Genomic DNA, 18,519 nt, shown 5'->3' with positions numbered 1-18,519 from the left:
TGCTTGAGTGTACAGAGTGCATCCATGTAACAGTGACCTTTGCAGGAATGCACAGCAAGTGCTGGTAGTTTGAGTACAGTGTGTGTTTGTGTGTTGGGGAGGTAATCAAAGCTTTTCTCAGGATGTTGGTTCCTGATGCATGAAACGGCCCCCCTGCTGCTCAGTTGCCCCAAAACACAGAAGTCAGAGCAGGTTTTGTTGTTTCTGTTGTTTTGTTTTGCAACAGTCCTTAGAGGTAATTTACACTGCCTGATGCTGCTTCCCTTATTTATAAAACATTCAACATGTAGGGCAGGAGTGGGGACCATTTTCTGGTCTTTTGGTTGATTTTACTTCAGAAAATGAAACGTTGAGCTCCTTAATGACGCACCAAGCACTTATGCACTGGCTATAGTGTTTTTTTTGAAAAAGCTGTTTTCTGTGCATTTGCTCTAACACCATACAGCATTTCCTGTATTACAAAGGAGGTGCAAAACCTCATTCAAAGCAGGCACATTCATTGGATGACAGTAGTGCAAAGACATGTTAAGAAACTGTGACTGCATGTTGCCTACAGTAGTGTTTTGAAATGTCTTACTAGCAGCAAAGGTTCTGTGCATCCCCATTCATGTTTACAGTCAGACCGACTGCATCAACAAATAGTTTTATGTGATCTCATTCTTGTTTTCTTTAACAAAATATTGTAAATGGCCAAGTTGTTAAGCCACATTTCTTGTAATTAAGAAAGAGATTTTAGTATTTTTTTAGGTTGAAAGACCAAAAGAATTTTGGAAAAAGAGTTTCCAAAGAGATTGCTGATGGCGCCAAGTTTTTTTAAGAAATGGACTCAAAAGTTTCACCCAAAAAAGCATTTTAGAGCAGGCATGTCCAAAGTGTGGCCCACGATTAAAATTCCACCGGCCTGCAGAGTCTTTTCACAAAAGCAATAATGTGCATTTTTTTTTAACTGTGTTCACAATATCTTGATTGCCGTCGGCTTACTTATGTTTTCATATTGACCATGAAGATGCACTACCAGACAAACCATCCACAACAAGCTAACAAGGAAAGGAAAGTGCAAAAAATGACAAATGGACTGGGATTTTGGTAAAAACTTGTTTAGATTTGTTTGTTTAATTGCAATAAAATGTTCATTGAATAGTTCGTTTTAATGTAATGATGTTAAAAAAGTTAAAAGTATATCAAGCTGAGTGGTTGGCTCTCACACTTTCTCACCTCACCAAATCTGACCCTCATTGCAAACAGTTTGGACACCCCAGTTTTAGTGTTTTGGGCTATTAAACATGATTATCTCTCATCTATTTATTTCTGCTTTACAGCTCACCATTTCTTTGTCACTTGATTTAAGCCCCTTCAACCCCGCAGAAGGATAAATGAAGGGGTCGGTTAAAATGTAGGGAAGATTTCTCCGCACACAGGCGGAGGTGACCGACCTCTCATGCTAATCAGGATCATTTGGAGACATTTCCAGTTGAAAAAGCAGCTTGTGCTCCATCCTGTTGCACTGTGAGGGACCAGCGCCCCTAAAACGGCCGTTAAGCTCATGACTTAATTGAGGCACTTCTGTTTTACATGTAAAGACATGGAAATGTTTCTCTCCCGGGGTTTTGAAAGAAAGCCAGAGCTGCTTTTGACCATTTGATGGCTTCGTTCTCAACTTCTGTTGAGAAGTTTGTCTCTTACTCGGACATCATTCTGTGAGTTGAGTTAATCTGAGCAGCTTTCCCAGATTTTCACCTGATATTAATCTTGAGGCAGATTTGTGGCACTTTTGTCTTTAAGCACAACCTCTACTAATCAGAAAACATTATAAGTTTAGATAGTTATCTACTTTACAACCCATGTAAGATTCCCAACGAGTAAGAAGTCAGAACCTCTTGTAAAGTGTTAAAGTAGGATTTAACCCGTCCCTTTGTTTGTCTGGAGGCCATATGGACGCTAATTATAAGTGAAGATTTTAGCTTTTGTGCCATGACTGGCTGAGATGTAAAGAGCACAGATGTTCCTGCAATTACAGGCTCTGTCTGTAGCTTTTCAGCCAGTTCAGGTGGTGACATTTGGTTAGAATACCCCCAACCCCCTCCACCAAGGACAGAAGAGGGGCAGTTTGCACAAAACACAAGACTTTTGTGAGAAGAACTTTTTATTTTTACAAAAAAAAAAAACATTTTCCAACATTTAAAAAAGCAGCCAACAATTTTTCTTTACAATCATCCAGTGTGATGACAACAATAAATAACCTTTAGGACAATCACACAACCTAAGCGCGAACATACACACATGCTACAGACTATGTACAGGCTGATCAGGAGGAGCTACAGGTTTGGCAAACCCCACAGACTCTGAACAGCAGTAACGGAACGACGTTGAGAGACCGATTGAACAGAATCGAGGCAAAGCCAAAGGTCACAATCAGTAAAACCAAAATTATTGCTTCAAAATCCACAACAAAACACTCAGCTGCAGTTTTCAGGGCATCCAAGTCAACGTGTATAAAAACTCTTTTTTTTCCTTTACATTTGTACAAAATGTAGTAAGTTCTTGAAAGCTTAGAATTTTCCTCTGAGAACCTGAAATCCCAGATTTTCCACGCAGACTGTGAGTTAACTTGACAAAACACTCGAAGACTCGGATTCAGTTGACACAGAGGAAACCTGCCCCCGCTTTTTGGTCATGAGATTCACTTTCTGGCTGGATTTGCTGCTCATTGTCAATGTGCTGCGCGCCGTTTTCTTAAACCTCACTCCCAGGAAGGCGTAGAGGATGGGATTCAGGCAGCAGTGGAAGTACGCCAGCGCCTCGGTGATAGAAATCCACTTGTCCAACGCCTGCTGCAGCTCATAGGTGGTGCGGACGACATTCAGCATCATGAGGGTGTCCAGGAAGATGCCAATGCAGTAGGGCAGCCAGCAGCAGAAGAAGCACAGGATGAGGATGACTGTGGTCTTCAGAGCCCTCTTCTTCAGCGTCTGGCCCTTGGTGCCTTTGGACAGCTTGGCGATGATGATGCAGTAGCAGACGAGGATAACAAGACCAGGCAGGATGAAGCCCACCAGGATGTGCTGGAAGCGGAAAATGACGGTCCACACCACTCGACTCTCCACCGGGTAGAAGCGCTCACAGATCGTCCTGGAGTCCTCCATCTCTACGCTGTCGTTCCTGAAGCTGAAGCTGGGGGATGAGACGCTCTTGACCCGGGCGAACACCAGGTCGGGTACAGTGAGGAAGGCGGCGGGCAGCCACACGCCCACGTAGATCACCCTGCTCGCCAGCAGCTTTCTGGTGGCTTGGCTGTTGGTGGCCCGGACGATGGCCAGGTATCTGTCCAGGCTGATGAAGGCCAGGATCAGCACGCTGCTGTACAGGTTGACGGTGTAGATCACATGCGCCGACACGCAGACGAAGCCTCCGAAGTACCAGGTTTTCACAGCATCCACCGCCCAGAAGGGCAGAGTGAGGACTAACAGCAGGTCAGCCACTGAGAGATGCAGCCGGTACTTGTCTGTCATGTTCTTCACTTTCTTCTGGTATCCCATGACAACAACCACTAATCCATTACCCACAATTCCAAGAACGAATATTACTCCATAAACGGTGGGGAGGAAGATTTTCTTGAAGTCTCTGCTGAGGGCTTCTTTATATGCCTCCTCTGGAAACTCAAAGTCTCCAGAACCATCCAAGATGCCTTCAGAGCTGTTGTCGAAAACGATGCTTTCATAGAAATACTGCGACAAGAACAATGGAGGGGAAAAAATAGATTTAGACACATGAAAGGAGTTCTTCCAGAAAATCTTATAAAGTGTTTTAAAAATTTTTTTGAAGATGATCTTAACCTTAAAACAAAGACACAGCAGTAGAACTGAGGAGAAGCCATGAAGGCAGAGCCGGACTCACCTCCATGGTCGCTGCCGGTGTCCCTCCGTCAGGATGAGTGCAGAATGAGCCGTTCAGGTTGTTTGTCTGAATAAGTACGGTCCCCGCGCGGGGGCCCCTGGCCCCGCCCACCGCGCTCCAAAAACGGCTGCAGTATAAAAGGCGCGTGCGAGGGGGCGTCTCTTTGTGCCGCTCTGTCCTGTCAGTCAGAGCTGGAGGCGTCTGCCATCTCCTGGCGTCCAAAACCAGCAAATGCGCTGAGGAAAAAAACGTGAAGTTTTGTTTTTATGCCTCCAAAGAAGTTTCTTCTCTGCAGCTTTAGAGTTTTTTTCATTTTAGCAGGAATTTAGATCAGAACAAAAGGCAATAGCTTTGAAGATGCTCTGTTTGGAAGGTTTTGGGGCATTCACAGGATTTCAGGAGCTCTGGCTCTTGCAGGCGGACGGAAGGACAGCTTCCTGGCAGCCTCACCTTTCTGGGAGCCTCACCTTCCTGGCAGCTTCACCTTCCTCACCTTCCTCACCTCCTCTTCTGTCAGGGGGCGTTCCGACATGCCCTCACCTTTTTTTCTCTCCCCACCTTCTGTCACTTCTCAACTACAATGTCTGCGCTCCAAAGTGTTTAATGAACCTTTTAATGTGGGGTTGATGTCAGGCAGCTCTCTGTCTGTGACCAGGGGGCCAACTCTGCACCCGACTCTAATTTCAAAACTCAATATCCTCCATGTGGCATGCAAACGCCCCTCAATGCCTTTGATATATGATAGATCATTGGGATCTGTTCATCCACAGTTGGAACAAGGAGAGATCACCATTTCCAGACACGAAGCTTTGACACAAAAAAAAGATCAAATTGCCTTTTTGCGATTTCCTTCCTCAGCCGAGTCAATGTGTGAAAGTTTGGTTCAAGATTTAGCAGCAGCAACTGCCTTTTAGATGGGATTCATCGATAAGCACACCCTCGCTTCATAAAACTATGTGATACGGGCAAAGACTTCAAACCGGACCACCAAGATGTTTCAGCAGGTTTGAAGTTGTTTAACTTCTCTGTGCTACACACCTTTCCAGGCTTCTCTCTAAATCATGAAGAACTAGAGGAAATTAGTCCAAATCCTTTGGCTCCAAACTCTTGGCAATAGAAAACCTTGATATAATTCTCAAAAAAACTGGAATTACACTGGAATTCTTGCTTCAGATATTAAACAAAGAATTTAAGGATGTTATTTCAGAGTTCAACAAATGTTGATGAATTAGACTGGCATTCCTTGTCATTATTTTAGGGGGAAAAATGTAGAATTACGTTCTAAAAATAAGTGGTGATTTTAGATTTTTTCAATAGATCTTAAATTCTCATTTTGTCCACATTTATTTCTAAAAATGAGTAATTTCCACTCATACACTAGTATTTTGAGACTTTAATCCTATTAGGTCCATAAAAACTCAACAACACCACAAATAAATTACAAACCGTTTGCTTTCAAGTGGAAAAATACTTATTTTTGGGCTGCAGAATATTCAGTTTGAAGAACTCTAACAGATTCTTTAGCGTACGTATTGAGTGCTTGCATGGAACCTATTTTGATTTCTTATTATGAGATTGCTTGTTCTGTAAAAATGACCTTCAGCACGGACAGATCATCTCACTACTTTCCAGTGATCTTCTTAAGATTAGAGTTCTTTTCCTATTGTAGGCTGCCTGTTTTTGCAGTGAAAGTATTGCAGGTGCATTATGGGTGTTCATTGAACTGGGAACGTTTGTGAAATGATTGGTTGAATCAGGAAAGTCCATTTGTGTTGTGGGTTTTCTTCCGAATGCTCTCTAGGACATCATAGAAGTTCCTTTTCTGTTCAGCCAGGTGCTGAAGTCTGAAATCCCCCCCCCAGAAGAACATTTTCCCTTTCCTGAGAAGACGTGAGGCACAAACACTGGTGCTCAGAGACTGTTGCTTCATTACAAAAACCACAACATTTGTTGGTTTGCCATAAAATAACGAGCAACAAATGACAGGCAGCAACCGCACACCGCTGCTTCTAAATCACGTGCTGCTTATCAAAGCAGTTGGAGGAGTCGTTCAGGAACCCCTGCAGTCCAAGAAGAGGAAACCCAAGGAGGTGGCAGCTCAGAGAAAGGCCACTGTATGGGGATGAGGCTCTTATCAATGGCATTCAGACACAGACAGTTGCTGCTGTACCTGCCTGTGAGCAAAGCCGTCACTTTTAATCTGAATTATGCGCAGCATTTTGTTTAATTTTATGTCCTGAGGAAGAGAAAATTTCTGTTTTTAAGGTTGTTCTCTGGCACATCGCCTTCTGAGCATGTGAATGTTTCTATCCATTTCAAGTTTTGTCATGATTTCCTTTTAAATTCAAATAAATCTGTTGGAGTTGGGAGGTTGCAATGATTAAAAGGGCCAGATACTTAAAAGTCAGAGTTTTTAAAGAGAAAAGTGCATGTTTATTGCAATAAACGTTTCACAACGTGTTCACGTTTTCTCAAGCTCAAGAGTATTTGTGTTCTGCTTTATAAATCTGAATAAATGCAGACATAATCAGCTCTCTGCAATCAGCTCACTTACGCAATTAGCTTTTTGATGTTTTGTGGGTTTTAGCTCATCATTTCACTGAGTTTCAACAGAGCAGACTTCAGTTTCCACATGAACTCCTGGAGGTTGCATACCTGGAGCTCCTGCGTGAGCCCAAGGACTCAGATCGCTATCAGTCCAGAATACAAAAGATCAGCAACCCACTTCAAATACAAATCGCCAGGAGTGTGAACGGCAGCGAAAAGGGCCTCTTGAGTGAAGAATGGCCATTGAAAAGAGGCAGCGGCATTGAGATTAAGACAAGAATGAGCAATTCCAAAGCGCAACCAAAAGATGAGATCATTATTCCGTGTGACAGTCAGACTCAAAGTTCAATTTTTTCTTTTTCAGAATCAAAACTTGGTGCAGGCACTTAGTTTTGATTAGACACGCTGACTTTGTGTGTTTTTCAAAGGTGGGTGTTGATAATCTAAGGTCACTTTTGTGGCCTAAAATCGAATCATTCACTGCATTAAACACATCATGTGTTTAATAATTCAATAATTAGGATTATTTTGATCCAACTCAGGCCAGATCTTTCTGATGAGGCTAAAATGTCTTGATTTTATTTTTAAAATAGTCCTGCAGGGTTTCATTGCACTTCTTTGTCTGGAAAACAGCAGCTGGCGACTGTGGGGAGAACGGCTTCCACTAAATAAAAGACAAAGAAGAAACCTGCGGCAGAACTCGGCAAGGCCGACCTTCGGCTGCGATGTTAAGTCCTGTTGTTTTCCACAGTCACGATTGAAAGCGTTTTCGTTTGTGAACTTTGCCTGACGTCTAATCTGTCCATCAGGCGGGGTTGCGCCAAGGTGTTTAGTTTTTCTGGCTGTGCCGTTGTTTAGTCTGGTAAAAGCAGGACTTGAGCTGTTTGTATCCGTGTGAAGTGGAGTCAACACACGAGATATGCATCCGTCAGTCGTCTTTGTCCGGGATTCATCAGGTTTTAAAAGTTGCTTTCAGTTTTCCAAAGAAATTAAACCATTTTCTCAATGTGAGCCTTCTCTGCTTTCTCATTTGCTTTGGATTCTGGTACCATTACCAAATAAATATAAATGCATGCATTTTATTAAATTTTTTTCTAAAAAGCAACATTTTTGAGTAAATTTGGTGGCATTAATTTTGACGCGTACCAACAACAACATATGAGTGTCTGTGGAACTACGAAGAAGAAACTCATCCAAGAATTTAGTTTGAAATCTGCAAAAAACGTACAAATTAATGTTTAACTGAGCTGGAAATAAAAAAAAACACCAAAATCCAATGGCGCTCTTTGTTAAAGTAAACATGGCCGCCACATGCCCTATAGTCTGTCAATGAAGGATGTTACAATGACCAAAAAATCCAAAAGAGTCAACTTCAAGACATTCTCTCACTCTGGCTGTTTCCTTTAGAAATATTCTGTTCATCATTCATCAGTTGGATTTCTTTCATAAAAACACTGACATTAGTTCTGGCTAAAACACTTTCATTCTTGAGGTTTGTAAATTTTTTTTTTTGCTCCAGAAAACTTTTATCTTCTGAAAATGAAGAAAACCTAAAAGTCCAGTGGGGACGTTTGATGGTTTTGATCGTCACAAACGCCAATCATTACGGAGCACAGAAGTGACCATTATTCTGTCCACAGTAACACGCAGGATCTGTCAGTACCACAGGAAATGGCTTTTTTGGCACACAGTAAAATAATGATTACAAATCCACTTAGGAAAAAGAATTATTTGTGAAAGCATCCGGCCTGCTTGCTTTCTATAGTCGCGCTCGGCGAAAGGACAATGGCGGCACTTTTAAGACAAAGCTGGCTCCTTATCTTTGGACTTCACCCTTTTCCTTCTCTGTTAAAACCTCGTTTCTTGACCTCATTGCGGTGGAAGGTGTGGAATGCAGGGAAACCTGGGTGACATGACAGAAAGTGGATTATTGTGCCATTAACTGTGCTCAAACCCAATCGTAGGGCTGACAATTGAAGAAGACCTCATTTTAAAGACGTGTCACAGATTTTTAGAGGTTCTCATGCCGCCTAATCTGAGAAGAACAACATTCTGCAAACATTCACAGCACCAACTGTCACTGTGAAATGTATTTAGTGTTCCTGTCTGATACTAACGAGGTTGTTCCTCCAGTCTGACACCGTTGGTGGGCAAAAACCGGAAGCGTGCGTCTTTTCACGCTGATTAAGTCGAACCCTCCCAGTGCCTGGAGCCTGAGCAGAAATTACACGTTGGTAAAAAGTGAAACGGCTGCCGCTGCCCTCCAGCACTGAGGGGAGAAAAGCACTGATCCAAGGTGAGTCACGAGGCCACCCGCTTAAGAAAGGCGTCCAGTTGTTGCAGGGGAGGGGTGTTTTGTATGAAATGCAGTGGAGCTGCCTTTCCTTTTGCACCAACCGTCTCCGTTGTGGTTTCGTCTCACAACCGTTCCAAAAGATTACTTTAAAGTATCAACCTGCTCTGGATGACGTGAATCTGCCCTCCTGTGTTTTCTCTGCAGGCGGACGTCCATCTGGCCTGTGTGGAGGCGCACAGGCCCAGCTCAGGCCTGATCACATCAGATAACAGGAACAAAAGCCCAGATGACAGTAGATAAGCTTTCTAGAGTCAAGTGACCAGACGAGGGAGAATGGGAGGCATAAACCAGCTGCCCAGCCACACTCCCTTCTGCTGCTTTCTCCATGAGATGAAACTCTGCAACTTCGGACAATGAAACTGATCAGAAAACTGTTTATTTCAGAAAACTGCTTCTAGTTTTCACTCATGTTTTTTTTTTTTTTACCATCTCCCTTCTGTGGTTCTCAATCCCAGCTGTGTTGCTTAACGTTCCTAATACAACCAGCGATTCTGACTTAACAATCTTCAGTATGTCTCCACTGTTGGTTCAAACCCAACATTGCAGTCTTGGGATGGACACTCTATCACTAGGCCACTATGGAAGTTGGGAGGACTGTTTCTTTATGGTCATCTGTTTATCACCCATTTGTCAGTCCCTTTACATCACTGGTTTAGACACGCTCATGCTTATTTGATGAATGTTAACCGGAACATCCAGACGAGCAGACGTCCCTCCGGTACTCGGATCCCTTCACCGGCTCACTGTTCATTTTAGAATCCAGTTCACGCTTTCACCGGTTGGTTTGAAAGCTCTTCATGGTCTCACACCAGCTGAGCTTTTGACTCTTTGCAGCCACTCGATGGTTTTAACCAATATCTGCTTCATGTTCCCGGTCACGATAGAACACTGCGGTTCTGCTGGCCCTCAGTTATGGAACAACATTCCTACAGAACTGATCTTAACAGGTTTAGATGTCAACTAAATACTTAACTTTTTAGAACGCCTTTTAATGCGCGGTTGTATAGTATAGTACTTACTCATTATATTGCATTTGTCTTTTATGTATTTTTATTGCTAGTTTTGTTTTGTCATTTTATGCTTTTTATTGTAAAGCACTTTGGTACCCTGAAGGAATTGTAAAGTGCCAAATCAATAAAGCTTAATTCATTCAAATGTTTCCCCCACCGAGCCCGGTCTCCTGCATTTTAGGTCCTGCACCTCCAGTTCCTGACAGAAGATTGAAAAATGCCAGAATTCTGGGTAAATTATTTAAACTGATAAAGAAAGTAATTTGGAGAACTTACCATAAGCAGAAAGTAGTACAACTGAAGTTTATTTATTATTAAGTAAACTTGACAATAAGTACAGCAAGAATACTAGACCACGTGTATGTGGAACATTTTAAGCGTACAATATATAGATTATAAAAGTAAAACTTCAGGTCCACTACTTTGCTTTTAGTATAGAGTAAGTTTAGTTGTAGCACGCTTACAAAGAATACTTTAGGTTAGAGTAAAAAACAACTCCACATAATATCTAATCTTGTTGGTGCTCCAAGCTTTAATTGTATTCATCTACTACATTGTCTTCAATAAACATTTAGTTTATTTTAAATGTTATAAAGTTCAGGATGAGTTAAAAATGGATGTGAATATAACCTTCAGGTAAATAGCAGGTTATTTAAAACACCCTGTTTCACGTCTACCTTCTCCCAAGTGTATCCCATAAAAACTGCTTCAGAGATGAGTTTTCTACCAGAATTTGCTCCACAACGGGTAAAATCCGACATATTTTTGTACACATTCGGATTATATAGTCTACAATCAGTTTTATTGTCTCGATTTGGTTTTTCGGAATCAGCCCGATAACGCGCCGCCTGCAGATGTTACTTTTTGTGTCGTCCCGAAAAGCAGCTCGAAGGTCAGACCCTTATTGATTTGTTTCATCCAGACATTGAAAAGCCTTCAGTGTCACTTGATATCTTTGTATTTTTAACATTTTTTTAGATGACAGGCTTTCTAGGCGTCACAAAGCAGACAAAGCAGAAACTGTGTCCCTGAAAAAAAAAAGAAAAATTCCTGATATTTTTCCATCACTCTGCATGTTTTACAGCTTTAAACAAAACTTGACCTCAGAGACAGATTGTGCTTTTAAGGACACCATCTTAACCTCTCTGCTGGAGCCTTTTGGCTCTTTGCTCTTGATTTATAGATCCAGACAGGACAGAATTCAGAAGAAAAGAAAAGGAACGGCTTCATTTATTATTTAAACACACTGATGGTCAAATGACGAGCCGGATTTACACACTTGAGCATCCGTGTTGTGCGACGTTGAGCAGTGGTCTGGAGAGAAGGAGCGTCCGGCACCAGACCAGAACAAAGCCGAGGAGCAGGAACACACATCAGAGTCAGCCAGAGGGATGCTCTGCCGCCCCCCCTGGTGCCTCCCTGTCTGACAGATGACACCGTCTCCCCCAACCGCCTGGAGCCCACGCAAAACAAATATATTTTCTTCTCCCCGCGCTCCTCAGGAAGCGGTGGTGTAGAACATGAAACTTTGTTTTTCGGCTCCCGCGTTATGAGTCACATGGGGTAGTCACACTCTGTCGATTGGGATGGGTCCTCGTGTGTGAAGCAATTTCCATCAGGAGCCAACTTTCCACCTCACCTGGAACACACGCAGGTACGCTGATTGTTTAGCTGTGGGCCCCCCGACAGAAAGGCAGGAGAGCCTTCCAGCCAAAACCTGAGGATGTTGAAACAAAAGAAGTCGAAATTGGCATCGCATCAGGTGAAAAGCTCCATCAATTGTTTGGAAGGAGTTGCACATTGTTTCCACTCAGGCTCGTATAGAGGAAAATGGGGAGGACCCCTTGTTAATTGGAAACTGCATGGATTTATGGGTAAACAGACCTGCTTTCAGTCCAGCCTGGGCTCTGTGGTGCAGTGTCCTCCTCCACCCTTTCAGCAGAATCCCGGTGGCGCTCGCTGTGGTCCAGCACCCCTTTGTCCTCCATTGCCTTTGGGTTTATTTTCACTCAACAATTGAATTCTGAACTTTTTGGAAGGGGCTGCAAAGGCTGCAGATCCCTCTGCTGATATGAGCCGCCTTAACCTCCCACTGGCCTGAATCTGCAGGGATTATTTCATTTTTGTGTAAACAACGATGCAAAGGAAAGAACACGTTGGACAGCACCCGCTCCTCTGACCGATGATCCAGCCGAGCTGCTCTTAGGACTTGTTTATGGCAGGATGCAGCAGGCGCACGGCCATCAGCAACGTATCAATAACACTTTGCTCACACAGGAAAGGAGTATTGATCAGGATGTGGCAGGTGCTGTTTGCTCTGAGCTCCGTTTCCCCCCAAAAAACATTTCATATTCTGCAGAGGCCTCCCCCCAGTCTCTGCAGGCCGGTTTGGGGGGCGAGCGCGGGCTCCTTCCACCAACACAGACAGGAAACGGCCATCTGGTGAATCCCATGCAGCAGTTCAGCTGCAGATCTGAAGATGGTGATGTGATAAAGCCGTTTTTCAGGCCTCAGGTGGGACCTCTCTCCTCTGAACTCATAACATTTAGACTGATCATTATCTGTGAAGCTGGAGTACGCTCAGATATTCGCTTTGAGTCGCGCTGGCCGGGGAGGGCGACCCCCGGGCGGGTGGAAGAATGTGTCATTATCAGGAGTGTCAACACAGCCTGTGGGTTATCATCGGTAACATCTGAAGGACAATGTGTGTTTGTGTGTTACAGTGTCACTACTGTTTGTCCAGATAAGTCCTTTGTTGGGAGCATTTCACCTCCTGGACCTGCATCTGCTGACCTTCATCCAGGTCTTCTTTGCTTCTCTGCTTCTGGAGATGTTGATCATGGCGTTAAACATGTCAGGATGAGTTTCCCTCAAACAAGAGTGTGCAACTAAATGAATCGCTGAAGAGTTTGGCTATTTTCTTTCTAATTTGTTGACTATTTCTCAAAAAATGTTCATTTTTCCCATTTCTTTGGGCTTGCCCTGCCCAGACATTCACATTCAAAATGCACACAAAGACACTTCCTGTAAACATCTACTTTCTCTTTTGTTCTAAAAAACAAAAACTTCAGGTGCAAATCACACCTTGCTCTCTGCATCTCGGGGGGGCTTTCCTGTACTCTTTTTACCTCAGATTTGAAAATTTCCACAAACTGCTTCAAGATGGAATCATTTTTGCAGACATCTGAGGGCAAGAAACTGAAAGCACAAAGAAAAACATGAACAGATTACCTTTCAGAATCACAGTGATGATCAGCGTTGATGCCCGTCTTCTTGGGACATTTCCTGCACGAAAGAAGAAGTGTGACTAAATTGAAAGCATGAACATTTAAACACTTGAATACTCACTTTTCTGTGTTATTCATGAGTTCACCTGAAGACCCATCGTCTCTCCAGCATGAAGCCTTGGCAAAACAAGTTTGCTCCAAATGTCTCACCGAGGCACAGAAGCTCCAAACACGGATTGAACCAGCAGGGTGTTTTCTTGGAGATCTTTCCCTCCTCCTTCTATTCCAGCAGAAATGCATCATCTCTTTTGCCTTTGTCCACAAGATCGGAATGACATTTCTGAAAAGGTAACATAGGTTTAAAAAAAAACAACCAAAGTTTCTGCCTTGAGAATTTTTTTGAGCAGAAACTGACAGAAATGAGAGTGTCAGGAATGTCAGCTCTCTGAATGAGTCACACCGGGTTTTTGCAGAATCTGATTACTCCAGCATCAGATTTGGGTGATGGTGTAAACAGACTCAAAAGGGGCTGCATTTAAATGAGAAAGGAAAGAGAGTGTTTGGTTTTCATGACCTCTCAGCTCAGAAGGAAGGGTCCTTCAGAAGCTTCAGCGTTTCTCTGCAGGACAGACAACAAAAAACGGGATCCATCACAAAAGCAAAAAGAAAAAAATGCAAACCAAAAGAAAACATTTGGTTCACCCTGACATGCAAACATTTTCCATATTTTCAGGATTAGAGCAGACATTTTTGAACTTATAGCACTTCCACATCAGAAAAACCTGATCTGTATCTGTATTTTTCCTACATTTTCACATGGAAAAATATGAGAAAAACCAGAGAGCGCAACGTGTTATGCACCTCCTCTCTGCAGCTGTAGTTCATCACTTCATGCCTGCGGGCCCCAAGATTTTATTGTAGGTGAAGAGGACACTTTTTGGGGCTGTCGGCCCACCCTCCCTGCATGTGGACCCACTTCAACAGCTCTGCATCTCTGAGGACGGCCGTTGAAACAAAGATAGAAAGAAAATGCATCAGCTGGAGGACAGTGTCACGCAGAGGCAGGCGGCAGACTTTGTGTTTGTCTCTGAGAAAACAACTATTCTTTTCTCGCAGATTTGCACAAAAGCTGATTGTTAGCGACCTGAGCACTTACAGTTTCCGGAGTGAACCCTCTGGACGACCATTGCTCATTCAAGGCTCACCTCTCTGGCAGAGGGCAGGGACCGCCGCTTTCACATCCACTTTAAATCAAATCAATACGTGATCCATCATGGAGCTCCCGCCTTCGGGGCGGCTTTGGAGTGCTGAGAACCTCTCTCTGCGGCATCTCTGAACTGCTTAAGTCTTCAGCTGATGCGTTCACATGTGTGTGCATGCGCGCCTGTGATGGAGTTAAAGCACCCCGCTTGTCCCTCATGGGGGCTTTCCATCTGGTTTTATGTGTTCTCTGACACAAATAGACAGCTTTGACATATATATTAGCAGATGTTGAGACAGGATGCTGTTTTTTATGTGCCATGAAAGACCTTGGCATGAAAGACACAAATTCCTGCTAGTTGCAGCACAATGTCTTCCCAAAAATCATAAAACCTTAGAATGCGTTAACATTTGAGTAATTTCTATAATTTGGAATAACAAAAGGAGATGTGCTTTGATGGAAAAGGTGGAAATTCTGCAGTTTCTGTACCAGAGCTTTGGGGAATTTGATGAATGCAGCAAAATCTCTTTAATACAATAAAGCCAAATCTGCACTGTTTTCCAGACATAGCTTTAAGGCTGTAAAGTGATGTTTGGGGTGAGCCTCTTTGGAAAGAATGAGTTTCATCCGTCTGGATTTCACTCTTTTGTTGTTGACAGTCATCCTAAAGAGTTTTTTTTACAACTTTCCCGTATGAAAAAAGACCCATGAAGGGGCTTAGAGAGGAGTGGCGGCACCTTAAGCGGAGCACGTGATGTGTTTCACAGTTCCCTTGAGCCTCTGATGCTTCATAGACACCAGGCTCGGAAACGTCCACTTCCAATGAAAAGTCTTTGTAAATTCCTGCATATGGACGTTTCAGGCTTCTGCGTTTGTCAGTCCATTCTCTGACTCTGCGTACAAAACACGAGACAATTGAACCATTCAAACTTTGACCAATCAGGGACTTGGATTTGGTAGTGACGTATGGCTAGCGACCTTTTCAAAACATGGAAGTTTGGATGAGAAAGACTTGTCAGATTTGCACCGCTTGGACATTTTGCACCAAGAACTAAACTGTGAGAACGAGCGCTAGTGTCAGGTAGCGACTGACTTGAGTGACCACCACTATGCTCAAAGCGCGTTCAAAAACTTGCATTCAGTCCTCACGCCACACTCTAGGCGTTAGTTAGGTGCGAGTACTGGCTCCTAACTGCGCGCACGGGGTGTGCACTTCATACACGAGTGCCTGCAGGATGTCACAAACAATCAGGCTGTAGCAAGGAGCGTGCACGTATCACAGTCTGCAGGATTGGGGGGTGGGCTGAAAAAAGGGAAAGTACGACACACCTGTGTCTCACCTACTTCACCCTCACGTGAGTGTTCACTACGACGTAACGCTCACAGTATGACCGTAGAAAAAACGTGCACAAACATTTTTTGATCATTTTTTTATCCACAGTAAGGTTTCATGAACGTACAACCCTGACACAGACTCATTGGTTAATTAATCATGGAACTCAATGGATATAACATTTAACGTTTAATCAAAAAACAAACACAGTCAAATAAAAAAAAATGGTAAATGACAAAACATTTGATAAATACACTACAATGATGAAAAGACTAACTTATACTTGGAATGACTGTGTATTCCTCATTATTGGTTGACCGGGATCACATTTAGATTTTGGCCCTTTGAGCGAAAAAGTTTGGTCAACCCTGCTATAAGCGTTCAACCCCTTGTTTTCCTGTTTCTGTTTTATTTTTACAAACACATCTTTTTTTCTGTTATTGTACTGTTTTCACTGTATTTATGGTCAACTTTGATCATTTCTTTGTTTCTTTATTTATTTTTTGCCAATTATGACCCTTTACGTTTTCATTAAGCACTATAGCATTCAACCCTGCACTTTCTTCTGGAAATTCAGCTCCTTCTAGTTTTATGTGTAGTTGTGTTCATCTTGTGTTGATGTGTTGATGAAGAAAGAGAAATACAAGAAGATCATTTTCTTCTGTCTGACTCCTGTTGTTCATAACTTGTTTTATTTTGAAATGTCCTCAGTTGGCATGAGCAATGAACAATAAATGTTTTATGTGTTAAGATGTGTCAGAACAATTTGATGATATTTGATGATTCACTGGTAATAAAATGTTTGGCATCATGATGTTTTGTGTTCAGACAACAGTTTTCCAGGCGGCAGGTTTTGTAAAATTCACATGTTTTTATTTAATTTTCTAAAAACTGTAACGATAAATGTGAAGCCTTCTATTGTGATGAAGATTCAACACAAAGCACAGTGTAGTGTGATGGCTAGTTCTCTACACAAGTCGACTGTGTGTGTGTGTGTGTGTGTGTGTTGATCCATGAGGATACAGGGACGTATCCTAACCCCCCACCATGAGCTGACAGCTGGTAGGCGTTCAGCCCCCCTGCAGTCCTGAAAGCAATCAAGAATCAAAAATAGATGAGTGGACATTTTTTTAATGAGGACTATCATTTTTTTAAGTTCTGGAGTCTCCGTCTACAGAACTACAAGTGTAAACATCAAATGATGAACATATTTGATGTTTTGCTGCAAAAACTCTATCGGATTTTCTGTCTTGCAAAAAAAAAATCTTATCAGGAAAGATTTTCAACAGCAAAACAATCTTAGTTTGAGGAAACATGTCTTAGTTTTTCCGTATATCAATGGCAGATTAATCTGATTATTTAAAGAAAAACTGCCAATGTGATCACAATGTTCTACTTATTTCTTGAAGGCCTGTTTTTACAGTGTGGCGTTTCCAAAATGTCTTGGAGTCTCAGTCAAATGAGTCTTTTGTAGGCACACTATCTGTGTATATTAACGAAAACGTTGCAAAACTGTAAAAGGAACGAACTCAGTATGGGTATAAAGTCGCTTCTTCCCACTACTTTTCAAGCAATCAACCACTTTCTACATAACTGTAGTTAAGGATCACTGTATTCAATGAAGCAAATGTAATTTCAGTGTGTCTTTATTTCTGTTGGTCTGTTTTTTTATCCATGCATTTCATCATTTCTGTCATGAGTTTGATAAGTCTATGTGACTTTTTTTATTGTATTGACTACAATTAATGCCTGAAATATAAATAAATCAAATCAAATCAAATCAAATGCTGAATCAAATGTTTCAATGTGCTCATGCAGAGTCGCATTCATTTCTGTCCAGAGCTGCATTTATTTTTCACAAAGATGATGGGAGAATGGGTCCGCTGTGCCCTAAAGCTCATCCCAGACATTCCCAGAGGAGCTCAGGTGTGGACCCAGGTGGAAACCTACGAGGCTGAAGCGTGTGTCCTCCTCCCCGACCCGCTCCGAGAATCCGTCGGTGCGTGGCATCAAGGAGGAAGAGGAAAAACCCGGTGACTCCGATGACTTTGTTGCTTCCGTACTCAGTCCAACCACAGTGTCCCACATCATGGCACTGCCCCCGCAGGTTTGTCTGTCACTGTATCCCTGAGGAACCTGGGATGGGGAGAATCTGGATCACATGACCTTTTCCATCCGTCAGAGTTTTGACGCTTAAAGCAAAATGAAGCTTTTCCCCTCACTTAAGGGGTTTTCCTAAAACTGCACAGCTTTTCAGTTTCTCTCCTGCTCGGTTCCCTTCAGATGGTGCGAGCAGAAATGATCGATCAAACTCATCAGCTACTCTTTCTACGTGAACCATCGTTTGATTTTACAACCACATAAATGAATCGCTTTGTCCACATGTTTTAGTAACCATCATCGACTCAAAGATGACGGTTTCCTAATAACTTGTGTTTTTCAGGAAGCATCAAATTGTTCTGATGGTTTCGGTGATGTTGTTTGATTTTTTTATAGAGGAAAGAAAGGGGGGGGGGAGTAGATTCCAATCTTTTGAGTTTCCTGAGAAAAATGAAGATATTTTCCATCACAGGAGTTTTCTCAAGAAAACGAGAAGCTGCCGCCCGTCTCTGTCAGGGTATCACTATTCACCAGCAGGCTTCAGCCAACATGTTCAGTCAACAGAAAGAGGAAAAAATAGGAACTTTACCCCCTTTTGACCTCTATGGTCACATGTCTTTGCAAAGTTCAAAGTGTTTCCACACATTGGACTAGCATAATGGCTTGATCAGTTTTTTCTGCCTTCAGCAAAAAAATGAAACAAGTGTTGTCAGTAGTGATGCACTTTGTCACTTTTACGTTATAGTACAATAAACCTAGCGGCTCAATCCAAATGGTATTTTCCAATATTGATTATTTTAAATGGTGTGGGTCGATACGAATCGATTAACAACTTGCATCAGACAGATCGA

The 18,519-nt window shown here is 42.6% G+C and overlaps 1 protein-coding gene and 1 long non-coding RNA gene across 5 annotated transcripts; both read right to left on the bottom strand.

Annotated features, from left to right (window-relative positions):
* Positions 1-2,125: 2,125 nt before the first annotated feature.
* On the bottom strand, positions 2,126-4,030 carry LOC100049444 (C-X-C chemokine receptor type 4). 2 transcript variants are annotated; one of them, XM_004086924.3, is made up of 2 exons: positions 3,895-4,030; positions 2,126-3,725 (listed from the first exon to the last, which is right to left on the bottom strand). In XM_004086924.3, exons 1-2 carry the CDS (start codon positions 3,898-3,900, stop codon positions 2,604-2,606), a joined length of 1,128 nt encoding a protein of 375 aa, XP_004086972.1. In that variant the 5' UTR covers positions 3,901-4,030; the 3' UTR covers positions 2,126-2,603. The 2 variants fall into 2 exon arrangements, with proteins under 2 accessions (XP_004086972.1, XP_023806793.1); XM_023951025.1 differs by having other exon boundaries at positions 3,834-3,925.
* A 6,977-nt stretch (positions 4,031-11,007) lies between these two features.
* On the bottom strand, positions 11,008-13,664 carry LOC110014906. 3 transcript variants are annotated; one of them, XR_002289924.1, is made up of 4 exons: positions 13,450-13,664; positions 13,156-13,374; positions 11,692-13,092; positions 11,008-11,524 (listed from the first exon to the last, which is right to left on the bottom strand). It is a non-coding gene; the product is annotated as an uncharacterized LOC110014906 (long non-coding RNA). The 3 variants fall into 3 exon arrangements; XR_002872569.1 differs by having other exon boundaries at positions 13,156-13,664; XR_002872570.1 differs by having other exon boundaries at positions 13,039-13,092; positions 13,156-13,664.
* Between the last annotated feature and the right edge of the window lie 4,855 nt (positions 13,665-18,519).

The sequence above is a fragment of the Oryzias latipes genome, chromosome 21 (assembly GCF_002234675.1).
Source record: "Oryzias latipes chromosome 21, ASM223467v1".
Classification (NCBI taxonomy): domain Eukaryota; kingdom Metazoa; phylum Chordata; class Actinopteri; order Beloniformes; family Adrianichthyidae; genus Oryzias; species Oryzias latipes.
This window is presented reverse-complemented; position numbering and strand designations above follow the sequence as displayed.